The sequence below is a fragment of the Procambarus clarkii genome, chromosome 31 (assembly GCF_040958095.1).
Source record: "Procambarus clarkii isolate CNS0578487 chromosome 31, FALCON_Pclarkii_2.0, whole genome shotgun sequence".
NCBI lineage: Eukaryota > Metazoa > Arthropoda > Malacostraca > Decapoda > Cambaridae > Procambarus > Procambarus clarkii.
The window spans coordinates 12,129,312-12,145,138 of NC_091180.1; the positions used below are offsets into that span (position 1 = coordinate 12,129,312).

Genomic DNA, 15,827 nt, shown 5'->3' on the forward strand with positions numbered 1-15,827 from the left:
CTCCCTTTATAACATCAGGCAGTGAGGACTTCTCTGGTGTGCACTCTGGCACATTTTGTCTGCATACCACTAGGACCTGGTTGTGGCTCACTGCTTGCTTGTCTTACTAAGAATCTGTCTAAAGACACCTGTTTTTCCCTACATTTTAACACATGTCTGTAGTAAGACATCACATTGTCATTTAAAAGGTCAATGCAACGGTCTGCTACAGCTTTATCTGGGCGAGTTTTTTCAACAAAACTTTGCAGTTCTTCCCATACTTCACACATTTTCTTAATGAGGAAGGGACAGCCACTACTGCCTCTACTCATATCTATTTTCTTAGGTTGAACCTTACCACTAGCTTTCTTGGGACCCTTTGCGAGATATATAATAACTTTTATGCTCAAATGGCCAAATATCCAACAAAACACTGTAAATCCTGGTGAAGAATTGAGGCGGGATAGTCACTGGACACGAGGCACTGGTAAACTGAGGGGCAATCGCCGTGCTACCACGCGCTAGGTCGGCCAGTACGCTTATCAACACGCGCGTATCCCGATACAAATTTTCCAAGCAAATCCTACTCGTAACCCGAAATACTCATAACCAGGGGCGCTCGTAATCCGAGGTACCACTGTACTGAGGTCCTAACACCCGGGAATGTTGCCCACAATTTAAAAAAAAAATGGCGTCTGTTTACAAGAGCCTTGATGAAGGTGAGGTAAACCACGTGTATCCGTCATGGGGTTCCGCAACACGTCATATGACGTGTGGCGCAGTTTAATGGTTAAAGGCAGTTTTTCTGTTGGCTCTCACCTCCAGATTGGGAAGCTTCATTCTCTACTCAGGAGGTGGGGTTTCTGTTCTTTTGGCTCTCGTGTGCATTTCATTCATTTGCATTCTACTTTTCTGGGAAAGAATGAGTCAGCTGGAAGGGTCCTTTGGTTGGTTCGGCAGGAGGTGCATCATTTCTTTTATCCGATGGCAGCTTTTCAACACTACCTTCGTGCCATCAGTTCTGCCTCGTTGGATGCGTTGTGGGTTGATTCTGCCTCCTTGGTCCCTTGTTCGAAGCCTCTTTCTGGATGAACCCAGGTGGCTCCCTGTCTCCCTCTCTCCATACCAGGATTATCGGTGGGTGGTTGTGGGTTTTCATATCCGCTCCAGAACTAACCGAGGACCTGGAGTTCCGGATCCCCTGGTGGTGGGTGATTAGTGCTAACGAATTCAAACTAGTTTGAGTGTGTCGATCATTTGCTTACATTGTTTGGGGAGTTTATTTAGCAATTTGAGCTTCAATTCTCTTGAACCCAGCAGTGGTCTGTATTCGTACGTTGACTTTCTGGATGCTTTCCTGGTGGGGTGACGGAGTGTCATCCACTCTCGGTGCCTCTGGCTCTGGTTCATGGTAGGCCAAACAGAACTGTGACTGATGTAACCTAGTAGCTGGGAGTAATCTCAGTGAGATAGCTTCAGGAAACCTCTGGGGCCCCATCCAGAAAGAGGAATTTCATTACATTCAATGCTGTATTTTTTGTAAATGTTTTAAGTCTGTTTTAAATAAACAAAGATTCATTATATACTACATTATAATCATTGAATAATAAGATAATTTGACACAAAAGACAAATTCAACAAAACTTACTCAACATAAGGTCGAATTTCGTCCAGAGTCCATTTTTCTCTGGTTTCAAATAGACAGTTAAACCTCTCTTGGATGCCCTGTGGAAGACTGGTGACTGGGAAATAGGAGATGGTGTCTGCAGACAAGGAACGGTCCACTAGTGCTATACCTTCAAGTTGGCTCACGTTTGTTGTTAGGCCTGTAAAGATCCATCTTGGCTTCAGGCGCAAAAAAATAAAACAACAATGTTATGTACTCTCACAAACCCAATGTACGTTTTTTATATAAATGATAAATAAATAAATAAAAAACCCAGTGATGAATGTAATGAAACACCATTTTCTGGGTGAGCACCGGAGGCTCCCTGGAGCTATTGGACTGATATACACAATATTTATCTGGGGCTTTTGGGTCAATGCAGTTCTGCCTACTGGGGACCACTAACCAGAACATGGCCCTCCTCAGAGAGGCAAAGGGAGCAATGGCCCTAGGAAAACCCCTTGTATTTGGGGGTTATTTCATCTGCTATCTACCAAGGTAAAGCACCCAGAAAGGTAGGCATCTCAAAACAAAACCCACATGGTAGCAAATGGCAAAAAACCCAAGACCGAACAAAGAAACAGAACTCCCCAAAAGAAAACAAAGGAAACAAGCAAACGTCATTCACCTCCGCCACGCCGCTTGTCCGTGCAGCCCTCCCCTCCCCAGGATCAGAAGGGGGGTAGCCCCAGACCCTTGCGCCGGCTACTCTCCCCTCAGTTTGAAGCCTGAGCATCAAAAACAAAACCGCTGATCGTAGAGATTAAGGGTGCCAGGGAACCTCCGGACCTCACACAGAAAATGGAGTTTCATTACATTCAACTATGGTTTTCTGTGGGAAGCCCCTTTGGCTCTCTGGAGCTACATAAGCAAAGATAAGTAAAAAGGGAACTTACCTGGAAGGCGGTCGCACAGCATGCCTCAACACGAAGATGAGACTGGCTGCAACCTGTGACCCAAGGTAACACATGAACAACTGAGACCAGGAACATTCACCAAATAATGGGTGGCCAGGATTCTGGTCGATCTCCAAAACCCCTGTGCCCAAATGGCAGGCTAGACTTAAGAACACTGCGAATAATCTGAGAGACCCGAGTCCTGGAACCGGGAACGAGGGGAATCGGAGTAACCTACCCAAAGCGTGTTCACAGCCACAGAAGCCAAGGTGCGCAGGTAACGGCATAAAGCTGCAACCGGACACAACACATGATGCACCCCCGGTCTGACCAACCAAGCATCAATAACTCAAGGGCCTCTCTGGAAGCCCGCCTTCAAGTTATGCGTCAGAAAAGGAGACTGCTGCAACTGAACAAAACGTCCATCAGGACCGAAAAAGCAGAGACCTCTGCACCAGAGAAGAGCAGGAAGCCCACAGACTTGACCCCCAGAGGCCAATGCCAACAAAAGCAAAGCCTTCTGAAAGCAATCATGAACCGAAGGGGCCATCACAAACCAAGAAGAAAGAAAAGAGAGCATCCGGTCCAAGGACCAGGACGGCTCAGGCGGTGCATGAGAAGGCCAGTGGCAAAACAAAGCACGAGAAAGCTTACGGAACGTGGTGGAAGGGACATCCACCCCGAACACAAGCTGGAGTGGCCCCGCCAGCACCGCACGATAAGAGACAATAGTAATACGCATAAGAAGACAGTCCTGAAAGAGCCAAGAAAGAAAGGACAAGACAACCCAAACAGAAAGAGAAGACAACCTATGAAGAGAGAGGAAAAGGCAAAAAGAATGCCAAGAGACTCCATACTGTCGACAAGATGAAAACCACAGGTGGGACACCTTCAATGAAGCCACCTGATCACCAAACAAGAGGTGATACACCTGTGTCCAAAGGACCAGAAGCGAAGAGTGGAGGAAAAGATCAAACTAACCACATAATGGATTGGCTCGAGCTGCCCGAAGAAGTAGAGCTGTGGAAAATCCCCCAGTTCGGACACTGAGCAATCAGTGGCCGAAACCAAGGCTGGGCCAGCCACCAATGGGCCCACAAGGACGACTCCAACCAAGCCAGAACCCGAAGCACCAGCTGGACCAGGGGGAAGAGGTACTGTTCAAGTAACCCCACCTCGACCAGTCCTGCTGAAAAGTGTCCACCCTGACAGTCACCACAGTCAGGGGAAGGGTGCCACATATAATGGGAGATGCCGGGACCACGCTGACACCGTCCACCGGTGGAGGTCCATACATCTGGCAGAGCAAACTGAAGGAGTCAGCATCAACCGTCCATTCTGTGGACAGGGAAATGATTCGTGACAGACCGTTTGCCAGGATGTTGGACACTCCCTGGATGTGAATTGCATGCAGAGCTAAACCCCCAGAATCCAGCAGACGAGTCACTCAAAGCAACCAGCCCCAAAAAGCCAAGGACAGAAGAGACCTCCTGCGGTTCAGACAAGGAACCACCAAGGGGAGGTGCCAATTCACGGAACTCCGAATAATCTAGGAGGGAGGGAAGGATGCCAGGGAAGCCTCTGTGTCTCACCCAGAAAATGGCATTTCATTATATTCAACACTGGTTTTCTGTGGAGAGCCCCTTTGGCTCCCAGGAGCTAACTAACTAAAGCCCCAACACCCTGAGGCACTCTCCCAGGAGTCGGCTGTCACTCGTTCTTCAACTCGAAGTCGCGACAACTGGCTGCAACCTTCGATGCAAGGCTACACATGCTCGAGAAGAGCCAGGAACAGTAACGAGGTACAATGCGACCAGGACACTGTTCGACCACCAAAAACCCTGTGCCCGAATGTCAACCCAGGACATATTACCAAAAACAGCAGCCAAAGCCGCAAACTTATGAACGTCATGGGCATGGGGCAATAGACCACAGGCTGGCTGGACCGAATAATCCTGAGGATGACCTGAGAGACTTGCGCCCTGGAACAGGGAAGAAGGGAAACCGGGTCAACCCAAAGCGCATCCCCTGCCATGGAGGCAGTGACAAGAAAGTAATGGCGAAGAGCCACAGCCAGACCCAAACATGATGCACCCCCGGCCGAACCAACCAAGTATCAACAACCCAAGGATCCCTCCGAAAAGCAGCAGTCTCATTCTTTGCCAGAAAAGAAGGAGACGGCTATAAACGAACAAACCGACCACAAGAACCAAAAGAGCAGAAACCCCTGTGCCAGAGGAGAGCTTGACACTCCCCAATCCGATCGCCAGAGGCCAATGCCAACAAGAAAGAGCCTTAGAACTGAAGTGGCCACTACAAACCGAGGAGAAAGGAGAAACGAGAGCACCCAGTCCAATGACCAGGGTGGCTCAGGCAGCGCATGAGCAGGCCGGAGGTGAAACAACGCCCGAGAAAGCTTGCGGAACAGAGCAGAAGTGACATCCACCCCAAACGCAATCAGAAGAGGCTCCATCAGCAGCGCACTATACGAAGCGACAGTATTCGGCATAAGATGACGGTCCTGAAACAACCAAGAGAGAAAGGACAAAACATCTCGATCAGAAATTGAAGACAACCTACGAAGAGACAAAAAATGACGAAAGGACCGCCAGGAAACTTCATACTGCCGCCAAGACGAAACCCTCAGGAGGGACACCATCAATGAAGCCACCTGATCACCATACAAGTGATGATAAACCTGTAACACTGTAAAAGTGTTTGGTTTAATTTTATTTCAAATCAAATCAAATCAAATCAAATGTTTATTTAGGTAAGGTACATACATACAAGAGATTTTACAAAGAATGATGGATTTATAGATAGGGCTAGTATATACAATGCCTAAAGCCACTATTACGCAAAGCGTTTCGGGCATGAAAAACTTAAATGACTAAAGCTTAATACTAATTGAGCATAAAGAGTAAAATGAAAACATGGAATGAAAACATAGCTGAAAAAGCAGCACAAATACAATTCTGTCGACAAACAGCGCTCTTTAAAAAAAAAAGACATTGGTTGACAATAGAGGGGTAAGGTAGGTTACAGGGAATTTATTAGGTATAGCTTCGTTTTTATCTTAAACTGGTTGAGAGAGGTAGTCTTTAACATGGTTGGGAAGGTCATTTAATACATAGAGATTCAGGAGTCACAGACAGGGATTTGAGAAGGCGCCAGGTTGTTGGCCTGAGTCTCACACCTCTAAGCGTTAATGACCTCAAGTTGACCTGAGGTCAGGATCATGCGAATTTCACCTGCTTCTGCTAATCTCATAATTGGAGCCTGGTAGCCTTCAAACATGCCGACATTTAAGGAGTGGCTTGGTAGAGAGCCGGAGGCTATCTACTTGTGGGCGGAGTTAGTTACTAGGTTCCCCAATATATATTCGGAGAGCAGAGCATAGGGACAGAGCATTAACAGATAGACCAGGCAGTAGAGCAGAGGAGGACAACAGCCGAGACAGGCTGTCGGTCGGACGGGGGTGACGCTGCCTGACAGCTGCAGACTCCCCCCCCCCCCCCCTCAATCCCGCTATAGGCAGACACTTGGTGAGTTGAACATTAAGGTGACTTGGTCGTGTTTACATATGTTGTGTGATGATCAGGGGCAGTCAGTTGTAGGGTTCTCAAATTCTTGGATGATGACTCACTTTGCATATTAAACTGGAACATTTGAATTGCTTAAATTATGATAGTTATCATGTGAAATATAATTGAATTTATTATTTAAATTGTCTTTAACTTGGTTCCCTAGAGTTTTTGAGTTGAGGTGAGAAAGCCTCTGTGGTTATTGGTTCATGATTTTAATGAGTACATGATACAGTTGGAACAGACTAATAATGACCTCTTGATAACATCTTTTGTGAATATTGTGATACAGACAAGTTCCATTCCTTGTCTTGTATGTAATGGTCTTGAATGGATGGTGGCAGCATTTCTTCTTCTACTTCTATCTACTTTTCTATTTCTACTATCTACCCTTCTACCTTTTCTACTTCTCCTACTCACTTCCTACTTACTCGTCATTCTATTTCCCCCACCCCCCCCCCCCTTTACAATGCTGGCAGCGGTGTTGAACAATGTGTGTGGAGCTAGTGTTCATTTAACATTGTTCAGTCCCACGTGTCCTTTTGCTGCTCAGGCGCTATCAGGGAGATCTTGACAGGTGTTTAATATTCGCGATTTTGCGAGTTTTTTTTTCAGGTTAGGAGATAGTGATTCTCTGGTGTTGTGTTCTAGTGATTTTGGGAGTTTTGTGAAGTTCAGATAATGTTCACCAGAACTTGCGAGTGTAGTGATTTATGTTAGTGATAATATTTGGCAATTTGGGAACTTAGCGGTTGGTGGTAGTGCAGGTCAGCTGAGTGTGACAGGTGACCGCATGTCCCAGGGGGACACCCAGCCTCCGTTGGTCTCCAGGTCAGTTGGGGAGTGGCAGGTGTAGTTCTTAAGTAGTTTTAAGTGGTGGTTCTGCTCAGATTATTGCGATCAACTGTTTTACTCCATTTGAGCGCAATAACCCGAGGTGTACTGGTATTGTACAGCATACTAGGGGGAAGCTTAGTATGTCAGTAGACTTCACGTTGAGGACGCTCGACGTTAGATAGTCTGGTCACAGGGGTGGTAAAAGTTTGGGGTTGTTAACCCGCGGAGAAGCGAGGGAAACACTCTGGGTCACGTAGGTGGCTGTAGGTTAAGGGTGGGAGTAACGGCTGTTTAAGTACTTAAGATTAAGAACGGTACAGTTAAGTTAGGCTAGTATTTTGTCTATTAGTATAGATTTTTTTTGTCGAGGTTGTTTTAGGTGACAAGTTAAAAGTAGTGACGACCTTATTCTCTCTTCCCTAACTTTACTCTAGTACTGTCTTATGTTCCACCAAGTCAGTATCATTCAGTGTTAATTGGATTATTTTAAAATTTAAGTGTAGTCGTTGCCAGGAGGAGAGCGTTATAATGGACTGTGTGAACCCTATACAAACTACTGGGTCACACAACAAGTTGGAACACGGGTATTGTTGCCTTATGTTCATTCACAGGTTGGAGCCAGAAGAGAGGCGAGGCGCACATACAGAAGAGGGAGACGGCTGCTGTGTACCACACTCACGGGCGTTTATCATCACCTCGACGACCAGCCCCCTACCTGGATGTCATGGCTCCACCACCATCACCCCAGGGGACTCCCGAGATACAGCCCTCTCGGTCGGTTAAAATGGTCTACCCAGTGGACCCCAGGACGGACGGACCCCAGTGGACCCCAAGACGGACGGACCCCCAGTGGACCCCAGGTCGTTCTGCAGACGACCCCAGATGACCCAGTAAATATGGAAGAGGAGCAACAACGACTCCAGTCTGTCCCACCAACATCGGTCTACCCAGGATGGACCCCAGGACGGACGAACCCTAATGGACCCCAGGTCGCTTGTCAAAGACCCATGGGAGGAGGAAGAGAGAAGAGAGAAGAAGAAAGAAGAGAGAAGAAAGAAGAAAGACGAGAGAAGAGGAGGAGAAGATAAGACCAAGCTGAGTGAGACACGATGCCTAGTGTCCCTTGCTGGTGTCAGCATCATTGCAGGGAGCGTAATTGCAAGACAGGATCGTTTGCCTTAACTGGCCGCCCCTCCTGCAAGCATGTTGCTCTGTTGAGTGATTCTTCCTGTGTCGTGCGGACTTGATGTGGCTGTCAGAAGTGGCTCTCTGAAGGAGGTGTAATGGAGCAACAGGGAGGAAAGAAGTAGGATGGGATTTCTACGGTGGCAACTATATGGAGGTCTCGAAACTTGTAGTCCCTATAGCTGTGAAGAACCCCATTATACGTCTCTCATGGTGACTGACGTAGGGCCAATTACAGATCAGCTGGGACAACTGAATTCCACGGTCCTGTGCGCAGTACAAGAAGTAAGGGCTTCCTGGTTGACCAAGGGCTGTTGTGTGTTAACGACGGAGAAGCGACGGAGACAGTTGTGTTGAAGAAATGTGGTACAGGACTATCTACAAGACCAAGCAGTGACGTAGCCCAGCCAGAGACAATGGACGTCTGTCTATATATTTCATATTTTTAGAGTAGGATGATGTATATTTGTTTAGCTAGAATGTATTTTTTTTCGTTAATAAAGTTGTCGCACACAGCTAGCTTGCTTTAGCAGTGTTGCAAAAACTTTATTTCGGGGAGAAGGGGAGATGTAAAAGTGTTTGGTTTAGTTTTATTTAATACATAGAGATTCAGGAGTCACAGACAGGGATTTGAGAAGGCGCCAGGTTGTCGGCCTGAGTCTCACACCTCTAAGCGTTAATGACCTCAAGTTGACCTGAGGTCAGATCATGCGAATTTCACCTGCTTCTGCTAATCTTATAATTGGAGCCTGGTAGCCTTCAAACATGCTGACGTTTAAGGAGTGGCTTGGTAGAGAGCCGGAGGTTATCTACTTGTGGGCGGAGTTAGTTACTAGGTTCCCCCAATATATACTCGGAGAACAGAGCATAGGGACAGAGCATTAACAGATAGACCAGGCAGTAGAGCAGAGGAGGACAACAGCCGAGACAGGCTGTCGGTCGGACGGGGGTGACGCTGCCTGGCAGCTGCAGACTCCCCCCCCCCCCCTCTATCCCGCTATAGGCAGACACTTGGTGAGTTGAACATTAAGGTGACTTGGTCATGTTTACATATGTTGTGTGATGATCAGGGGCAGTCAGTTGTAGGGTTCTCAAATTCTTGGCTGATGACTCACTTTGCATATTTCTTGAACATTTGAATTGCTTAAAGTATGATACTTCATATGAAATATAATTATGAATTTATTATTTTAAATTGTCTTTAACTTTGTTCCCTAGAGCTTTGAGTTGAGGTGAGAAAGCCTCTGTGATTACTGGTTTCATGATATTAATGAGTACATGTTTGGAGTTGATACATAGTAATGACATCTTTTGAGAATATTGTAATACAGACAAGTTCCATTCCTTGTCTTGTATGTAATGATCATGAATGGATGGTGGCAGCATTTCCTATTTCTTCTTCTACTATCCATTTCTTTTGCTACTACCTACTCTTCGTCTTCTACTATCTACATTTCTTCATCTACCTTTCTACCTCTTCTATTTCTCCTACTCACTTCTTACTTATTCGTCATTCTATTTCCCCCACCCCCCGTTACAAACCCATGTCAAAAAGACCGGATGCGAAGATTGGAGAAGATTGAACCAGCCACGTACTGGGCTGGACCGATCTGCTGAAAGAGGCGGAACCTCAGGAAGACTCTTGAGTTCGGACACCGAGCAAGCAATACCTGAAACCAAGGTTGGGCCGGCCAACAGAACTACCCTCCCCTGGTTAGTTTCCAAGCGAGCCAGGACCTGAAGCAAGAACCGAACCAGGGGGAAGAGGTACAGGTAACCCCACCTCGACCAGTCCAGCCAAAAGGCATCAATCCTGACGGTCTTGTAGTCGAGAAACGGTGCCACATACACAGTAAGACGACTCGACCAGACCAATGCAAATAGATCCACCTCTGGGCGCTCAAACGTCTGGTAGAGCCATCGGAATGAGTCGGCATAGACCGTCCATTTTGTAGACAGGGAAATGAACTGGGACAGGCCGTCTATCAGGATGTTGGAAACCACCTGGATATGAACCGCCAGGAGAGCCAAAACCCGAGAACTCAGCAGACAAGTCATCCGAAGCGACCAGCCCTAAAGAGCCAAGGACCATATTGAAACCCCGTGGTTCAGACAATGAACCACTGGGGAGCAGTCCGAATGGTGCCAGATTGTCGATCCGCGAGCAACGCGAACCCTCTGAAGTGAAAGCCACACCACTGCGAACTCCGGCACCGTGCTGTGGGCCCGTCGGAAGGATGGACCCAACCGACTCCTGGTCAGCCTGGTGAGCACTGGTCACAAAGCCCCAGCCGAGAAACGGTGCATCTATGAACACATTGAGTGAGGGCACGGGTAGGCACCACGGGTCAGAACCGTGAACAACCCGAAGAGGAAGGTGATGATGCAGCAGCTGATGCAAGGCTCTCGAGATCCGAACTCAGCAATTGCAAGAGTGGCAGAAGGGATGTCGTCAGAACAGCTGCCGAAGCACGATCTGACCTGATGGGTAGACCAGTACGGCAAAGTTCAGCCTCCCGCACAGCTGCTAGAACAACCGACGAGTGACCGGCTGTCCCCTCAAAACAGCCAAAGGTGGGACCGCAGCCGCAGCAGCGCTGCAGGAGGGAGAGACAAGGAAGTGGTCCGAGAGTCCCACACAAGATCCAGCCAAGTCTGAACCTGAAAGGGAACCAAATGGGACTTCCTCCAGTTCACCAAGAACCAGAACCCGGCAAGCTGGGAAAGAACCAAATCCCCTGGTGAGCAGACACGCGGACCGGCTAAAAGCCCAGACCAGCCAGTCATCGAGGTAAGCCAGAACCCAGACCCCTAAGAGACACAAACAGGTCACCACAACCCGAGTAAGGCCTGCAAAAATGCGAGGTGCTAGATTCAAGCCGAATGGAAGGCAATGGAAGCGGTAAGCTTGCTGCCCCATGACAAAACCGAGCCAGTCTCTGAACCCCGAATGAATCGGAACGTGCCAATACGCATCCCGGAGGTCCAGGGACACCATCCAAGTGCCCGGCTCCTAAAGCAGTTGAACTTGGGACAGAGTCGTTATCCGAAAGAAGGGGTAAAAACCCAGGGGTTCAGACAGGCCAAGTCCAGAATGAACTTTAGAGCTCCACAGTCCCGTTTCGGAACTGGAAACAGATGGGAAACCCACCTGAGGGACAACCCATTGTTTTGACCACTCCCAAGCGTACCCACTCCAGGATGACCTGACAGTGCAGGGAAGGAGGCCTACCCTACAAGCCCCGTACCCCCCAAAGGAGAAGCCACCCAATGCCACCACAGACCGGAGGAAATGACCTGAAACGCCCACGAATTATGGGACCAACCGAGAACAAACAATGCGAGCCTTCCCCTCATCGCCCCATCAACTGGAAGAATTGCAAAAAGGCCGACGACCCTTACGAGAACCCGACCGACGGCTCCGTAGGAGGGGTTGGCCCCGAATCTGGCACTACTGGCTGATGATGACCAAAGGAACCCCGAGCCCTGGCACGACATGTTAATTTATTTCAACATTACCATTTATATTTAAGTTGTTCTTATGTTTGCCTTAGCACAGTTATGTTGCTCATTTAAGTAAGATAATTTATTATAAATTTGCCACTCGTCATGTTTGTGGAGGGATAGAGCTGGACGCTCTGTCACTTGGAAGTTTAGTTAGCTGTTAGCGGGTATGGAGTCAACTAATTTTGGTTAAGTGTCTGTTGTGTTGTTTCTGTATATTGCCATAGTAGAGCTTATTATCGGGAGTGCTGCCTTATTATATTAAAGTAGCTTATATTGCCATCCAGTTTATTGTGATTATATAATTGAGATACTGATTGAAATATATTATATATAATTTTTATGTACGTGATTGATTTAGTAACTGGGTGAAATAATAATAAAAATTCGTGTATGGTACTTCTGATAAGGCACCCTGGTTGAATGCATTAGAAACGGCTTATTTGGATTACCCCTAGACAACGTACATTCTTGCCCCTGTAGTTCAATGAGCGGTGTGGACCAGAGGTAACATGCCCGACGAAGGGCGAATTCCACTGCCCCGTCCCCCAGAGAAACTTGTAAAGAGGGACGTTCGTATCCCGAGGTTCTACTGTACTGTGCTGAGCATCTTTAATTATTTTCGTTTGCTGTTTGCTCTCCTAATCCTTCCCAGCTGGTGCCACCGAAGAGATAAGATTTCTACTACGAGACCAAAAACTGCTCGACGTAGTAGGATATAGTTAGGTAGTTAATGGATAGGGGATTTTGTGGTGTATATAATTGTAAAGGGATGGAAATACATGGATTCAGAGAGTATTGCATGAAAATATAAGTTGATACATACGAGTAGTATATATAAAATGTAGAGAATATAGCATACAAAGAGCATTGACTGTTGCAGATATCAGATTTAGAGAGAATGAGCAGTGATGCCACATTAAAACATACCTTCAGGCACACTCTGTTGCCAAATGCTGAGGAACTCATTGAGGTTATACTTATCTGCCGACTTTAACAGAACTTCAGCACAGAGACGACACACTTTGTCATCGTGCAGCGAGTATAATGAATCACCTGTAATAAATTATAAAAAACCAGCGTTGAATGTAATGAAACGCCATTTTCTGGGTGAGCCCCGGAGGCTCCCTGGAGCTTATCGGGCTAATGTATGTTATGTTAGACCGGGACATTAGCTAAGGAGTTCAGACCTACCAGGGACCAGCGCCAGAACCTGGCCCCTTCAGAGAGGTTTCAGGGAGCAATGGCCCTGGAAAACCCCATATGGTTGGGGGTTTTCCTTATCTGCCATCGACCGGGGTTAGGCACCCAGAAAGGTAGGCGTAACAAAACAAACCCCACATGGTAAGAAACTACAACAAAAACCGAACAGAGAGGTAGAAAACTCCCTACAATCCCAAGCAAACAAGCAAACAAGCAAACATCACACTTTACTGCCGCGCCGATCGTCCGCGCAGCCCTCCCCACCCCGGGAGGGGGAGGGGGGAGCCCCGGACCTACCGCGCCGGCTGCCAAGCTCCAGTTCGGAAGCTAAGCTTCAACCAACGCGAAAAAACCGCCGACCGGTGGGAGGGAGGGTTTCCAGGGAGCCTCCGGGGCTCACCCAGAAAATGGCGTTTCATTACATTCAACGCTGGTTTTCTGTGGGGAGCCCCTACGGCTCCCTGGAGCTTCATACCCAAAGAGAAGGAAAAGAAAGGGCTAACCCGGGAGGCGGCCGCCACAAACTCTGCAACGCAAAGCCAAGACAACCGGTCGCAAACCTGCGACCCAAGGCAACAAGAACGCCCAAGAACAGACGCACATATGGATGGGCGGCCAAAAACCTGTGCGACCCACAAATCCCTGCGCCCGAAACGAGCCCGAGACGTCACCAACACAGCAGCAAATGCTGCAAACGTCTGAACAGCACGGGCGCAAAGACAGACCGCAGGAAGAAGGAAAACACTGCGGACGACCCGGGAGACCCGAGCCCTGAAAACAGGGAACGAAGGAACCGGATCAACCACAGCGCATCCCCAGGCACGGTACGCCGGCAACAGCAAAAAGCACAACCGGACAACACAGGACGCACCCCCCGGCCAAACCAAACAAGTACCAATACCCCAAGAACCCCTCCGGAAAGCAGCCGTCTCGACCGTCGCCAGGACAGAGAAAGGCTGCACACCAATAAAGCTACCACCAGTACCAAAGAGGAGGAAACTGAAACCGAAGAGGCTCCCACAAACTGAGGGGAAGATAAGAAGGCACCCTGAACAAGGACCAGGATGGCTCAGGCGACTCATGAGCAGGCCGGAGGGGAAACAAATCGCGATAAAACGTAATAAACGTCATACTGTCTCCAAGACGAAGCTCGCAGGTGGGACACCGTCAACAAAGCCACCTGAACACCATAGAGACGGTGATACCTGCGTCAAAATACCAGACGCGAAGAGCCAAAGAGAAGGCCGAACCAGTCACTGACAGGACCGATTCGGCCTGCTGAAAGAGGCGAAGCCTCAGGAAAAACGCCCCGGGTACGGACACCTATCAAGCAGCGTCTGAAAAGAAGGCCGGGCCGGCCACCGTGGAACCATAAGGACTGTTCTCGTGGGAATGGGCTGCAACCGAGCCAGAACCCGAAGCAACAGCTGGACCGGGAGAAGAGGTACAGGTACCCCCCACCTCGACCAGGCCTGCCGAAAGCCTCCACCGTGAAGTCCTCGCAGGTGGGAAGGGCGCCACAAAACGGGCGACGCCTAGACCACGCCGACCCGAAGACGTCCATGGCCAGGAGTCCATAAGCCCAACAGAGCCAACAAAACGAATCGGCGACGACTGGCCAACCCACGAAGAGGAATGAACCGAGACAGCTGTCCTCCAGGACGCAGGACACACCCCGGACACGAACCACACGGTTAACCAAACCCCCTGTGGTTCCGGCAAGAACCACCAGAGAACAGTCCAAACAGAGCTGAATGGTAGAGTACCTAGTGACCCAAACCCTCCGAAGCGCAAACCAGACAGCCATGAACACCTGAACCGGGCTGTGAGCCCGACGGACAGACAGACTCCATCAACCTCGGCCGACCTGGTGAGCACTGGTCACAAAGCCCCAGCCGAGAGACGACCCGTCCGTGAACACATCGAGCGAAGGCTCGGGGAGGTGCCAAGGCACGGAACCCCGAAAACCCCAAAGAGAAAGCTGGTGACGCAGCACCAACACCAGATCCCCAGAGGAACCCAAGGAATGCAAGAGGCGGAAGTGGAGTCTCCGTAGGAACCAACCGACGCCGGAGCCAAACCCGACTCCGCGGGCAGACAAGCACGCCGAAGTGCAAACTCCCGCACAACCGCCCAAGCAACCGCTGAGCAACCCGGGACCCCCTCCTGAACAGCCAAAGGCGGGACCACAGCCGCAGTAACACTTCTGGAGGGAAGACAATGAGGGGCCCAAGAGCCTGAAACAAGGCCCAGGTCCGAACCCGGGACGGAAACAGAAGGTAAAACCTCCAGATCACCAGGAAACCAAACCCAGCGATCTGGAAAGAACCATCCCCTGGCGAGCAGACAAGCGGACTGACTGGGAGCCCACTCCAGCCAGTCGTCGAGGTAGGCCAGACACCGAATCTCAGACGCAGACAGGGCACTAAGATCCGGTAAAGATGCAAAGAGTATACAAAGTGCCTTTCACAAAATAGGGAATGCAATAAAAACAGCAAACCTGAAGCCCCACCACCAAAGCATTATATGACAATCATATTAAGACATATTATGACATATGACAATTATAATCAAAGCATTATATGACAAAGAGTGCTGGGAAGACGGGACACCACGAGAGTAGCTCTCATCCTGTAACTACACTTAGGTAAGTACACATAGGTAATTACCAACCGTGCTAGCCCCAGAAAAACTGGAGAGGAACGTGCCAAGAAGTGACCTGGAGGTCCAGGTCCACCATCCATGCACCCGGCCCTAACAGAATCCGAACAGGAGACAACAGTCCTCCGAGCAGGGCAGAGGATCCAGGGCGCAGACTGAAGTAGTCCAGAAGAACTGCAGACTGGAAAAGCTCATGACTGCAAAGAGCAGACGGGAAAAGCTCATGACTGCAAAGAGCAGACGGGAAGCCCAGAAGGATGGGGCGGATCGACCACGCCCCACGCACCCACGAAGAGGAAATGACGAAGCACA

General features: G+C 49.0%; 1 protein-coding gene across 1 annotated transcript in view; it reads right to left on the reverse strand.

Annotated features, from left to right (window-relative positions):
• The window catches only part of LOC123758617 (sister chromatid cohesion protein DCC1), a 44,225-nt gene that overhangs the window by 8,651 nt on the left and 19,747 nt on the right, over positions 1 to 15,827 (reverse strand). Inside the window, exons 8-9 of the mRNA XM_045743073.2 lie at positions 12,582 to 12,707; positions 1,628 to 1,805 (exon numbers count right to left, since the gene is read on the reverse strand). Of these exons, the coding sequence (XP_045599029.2) occupies positions 1,628 to 1,805; positions 12,582 to 12,707 (304 nt within the window). The remainder of the gene's footprint in view (positions 1 to 1,627; positions 1,806 to 12,581; positions 12,708 to 15,827) is intronic.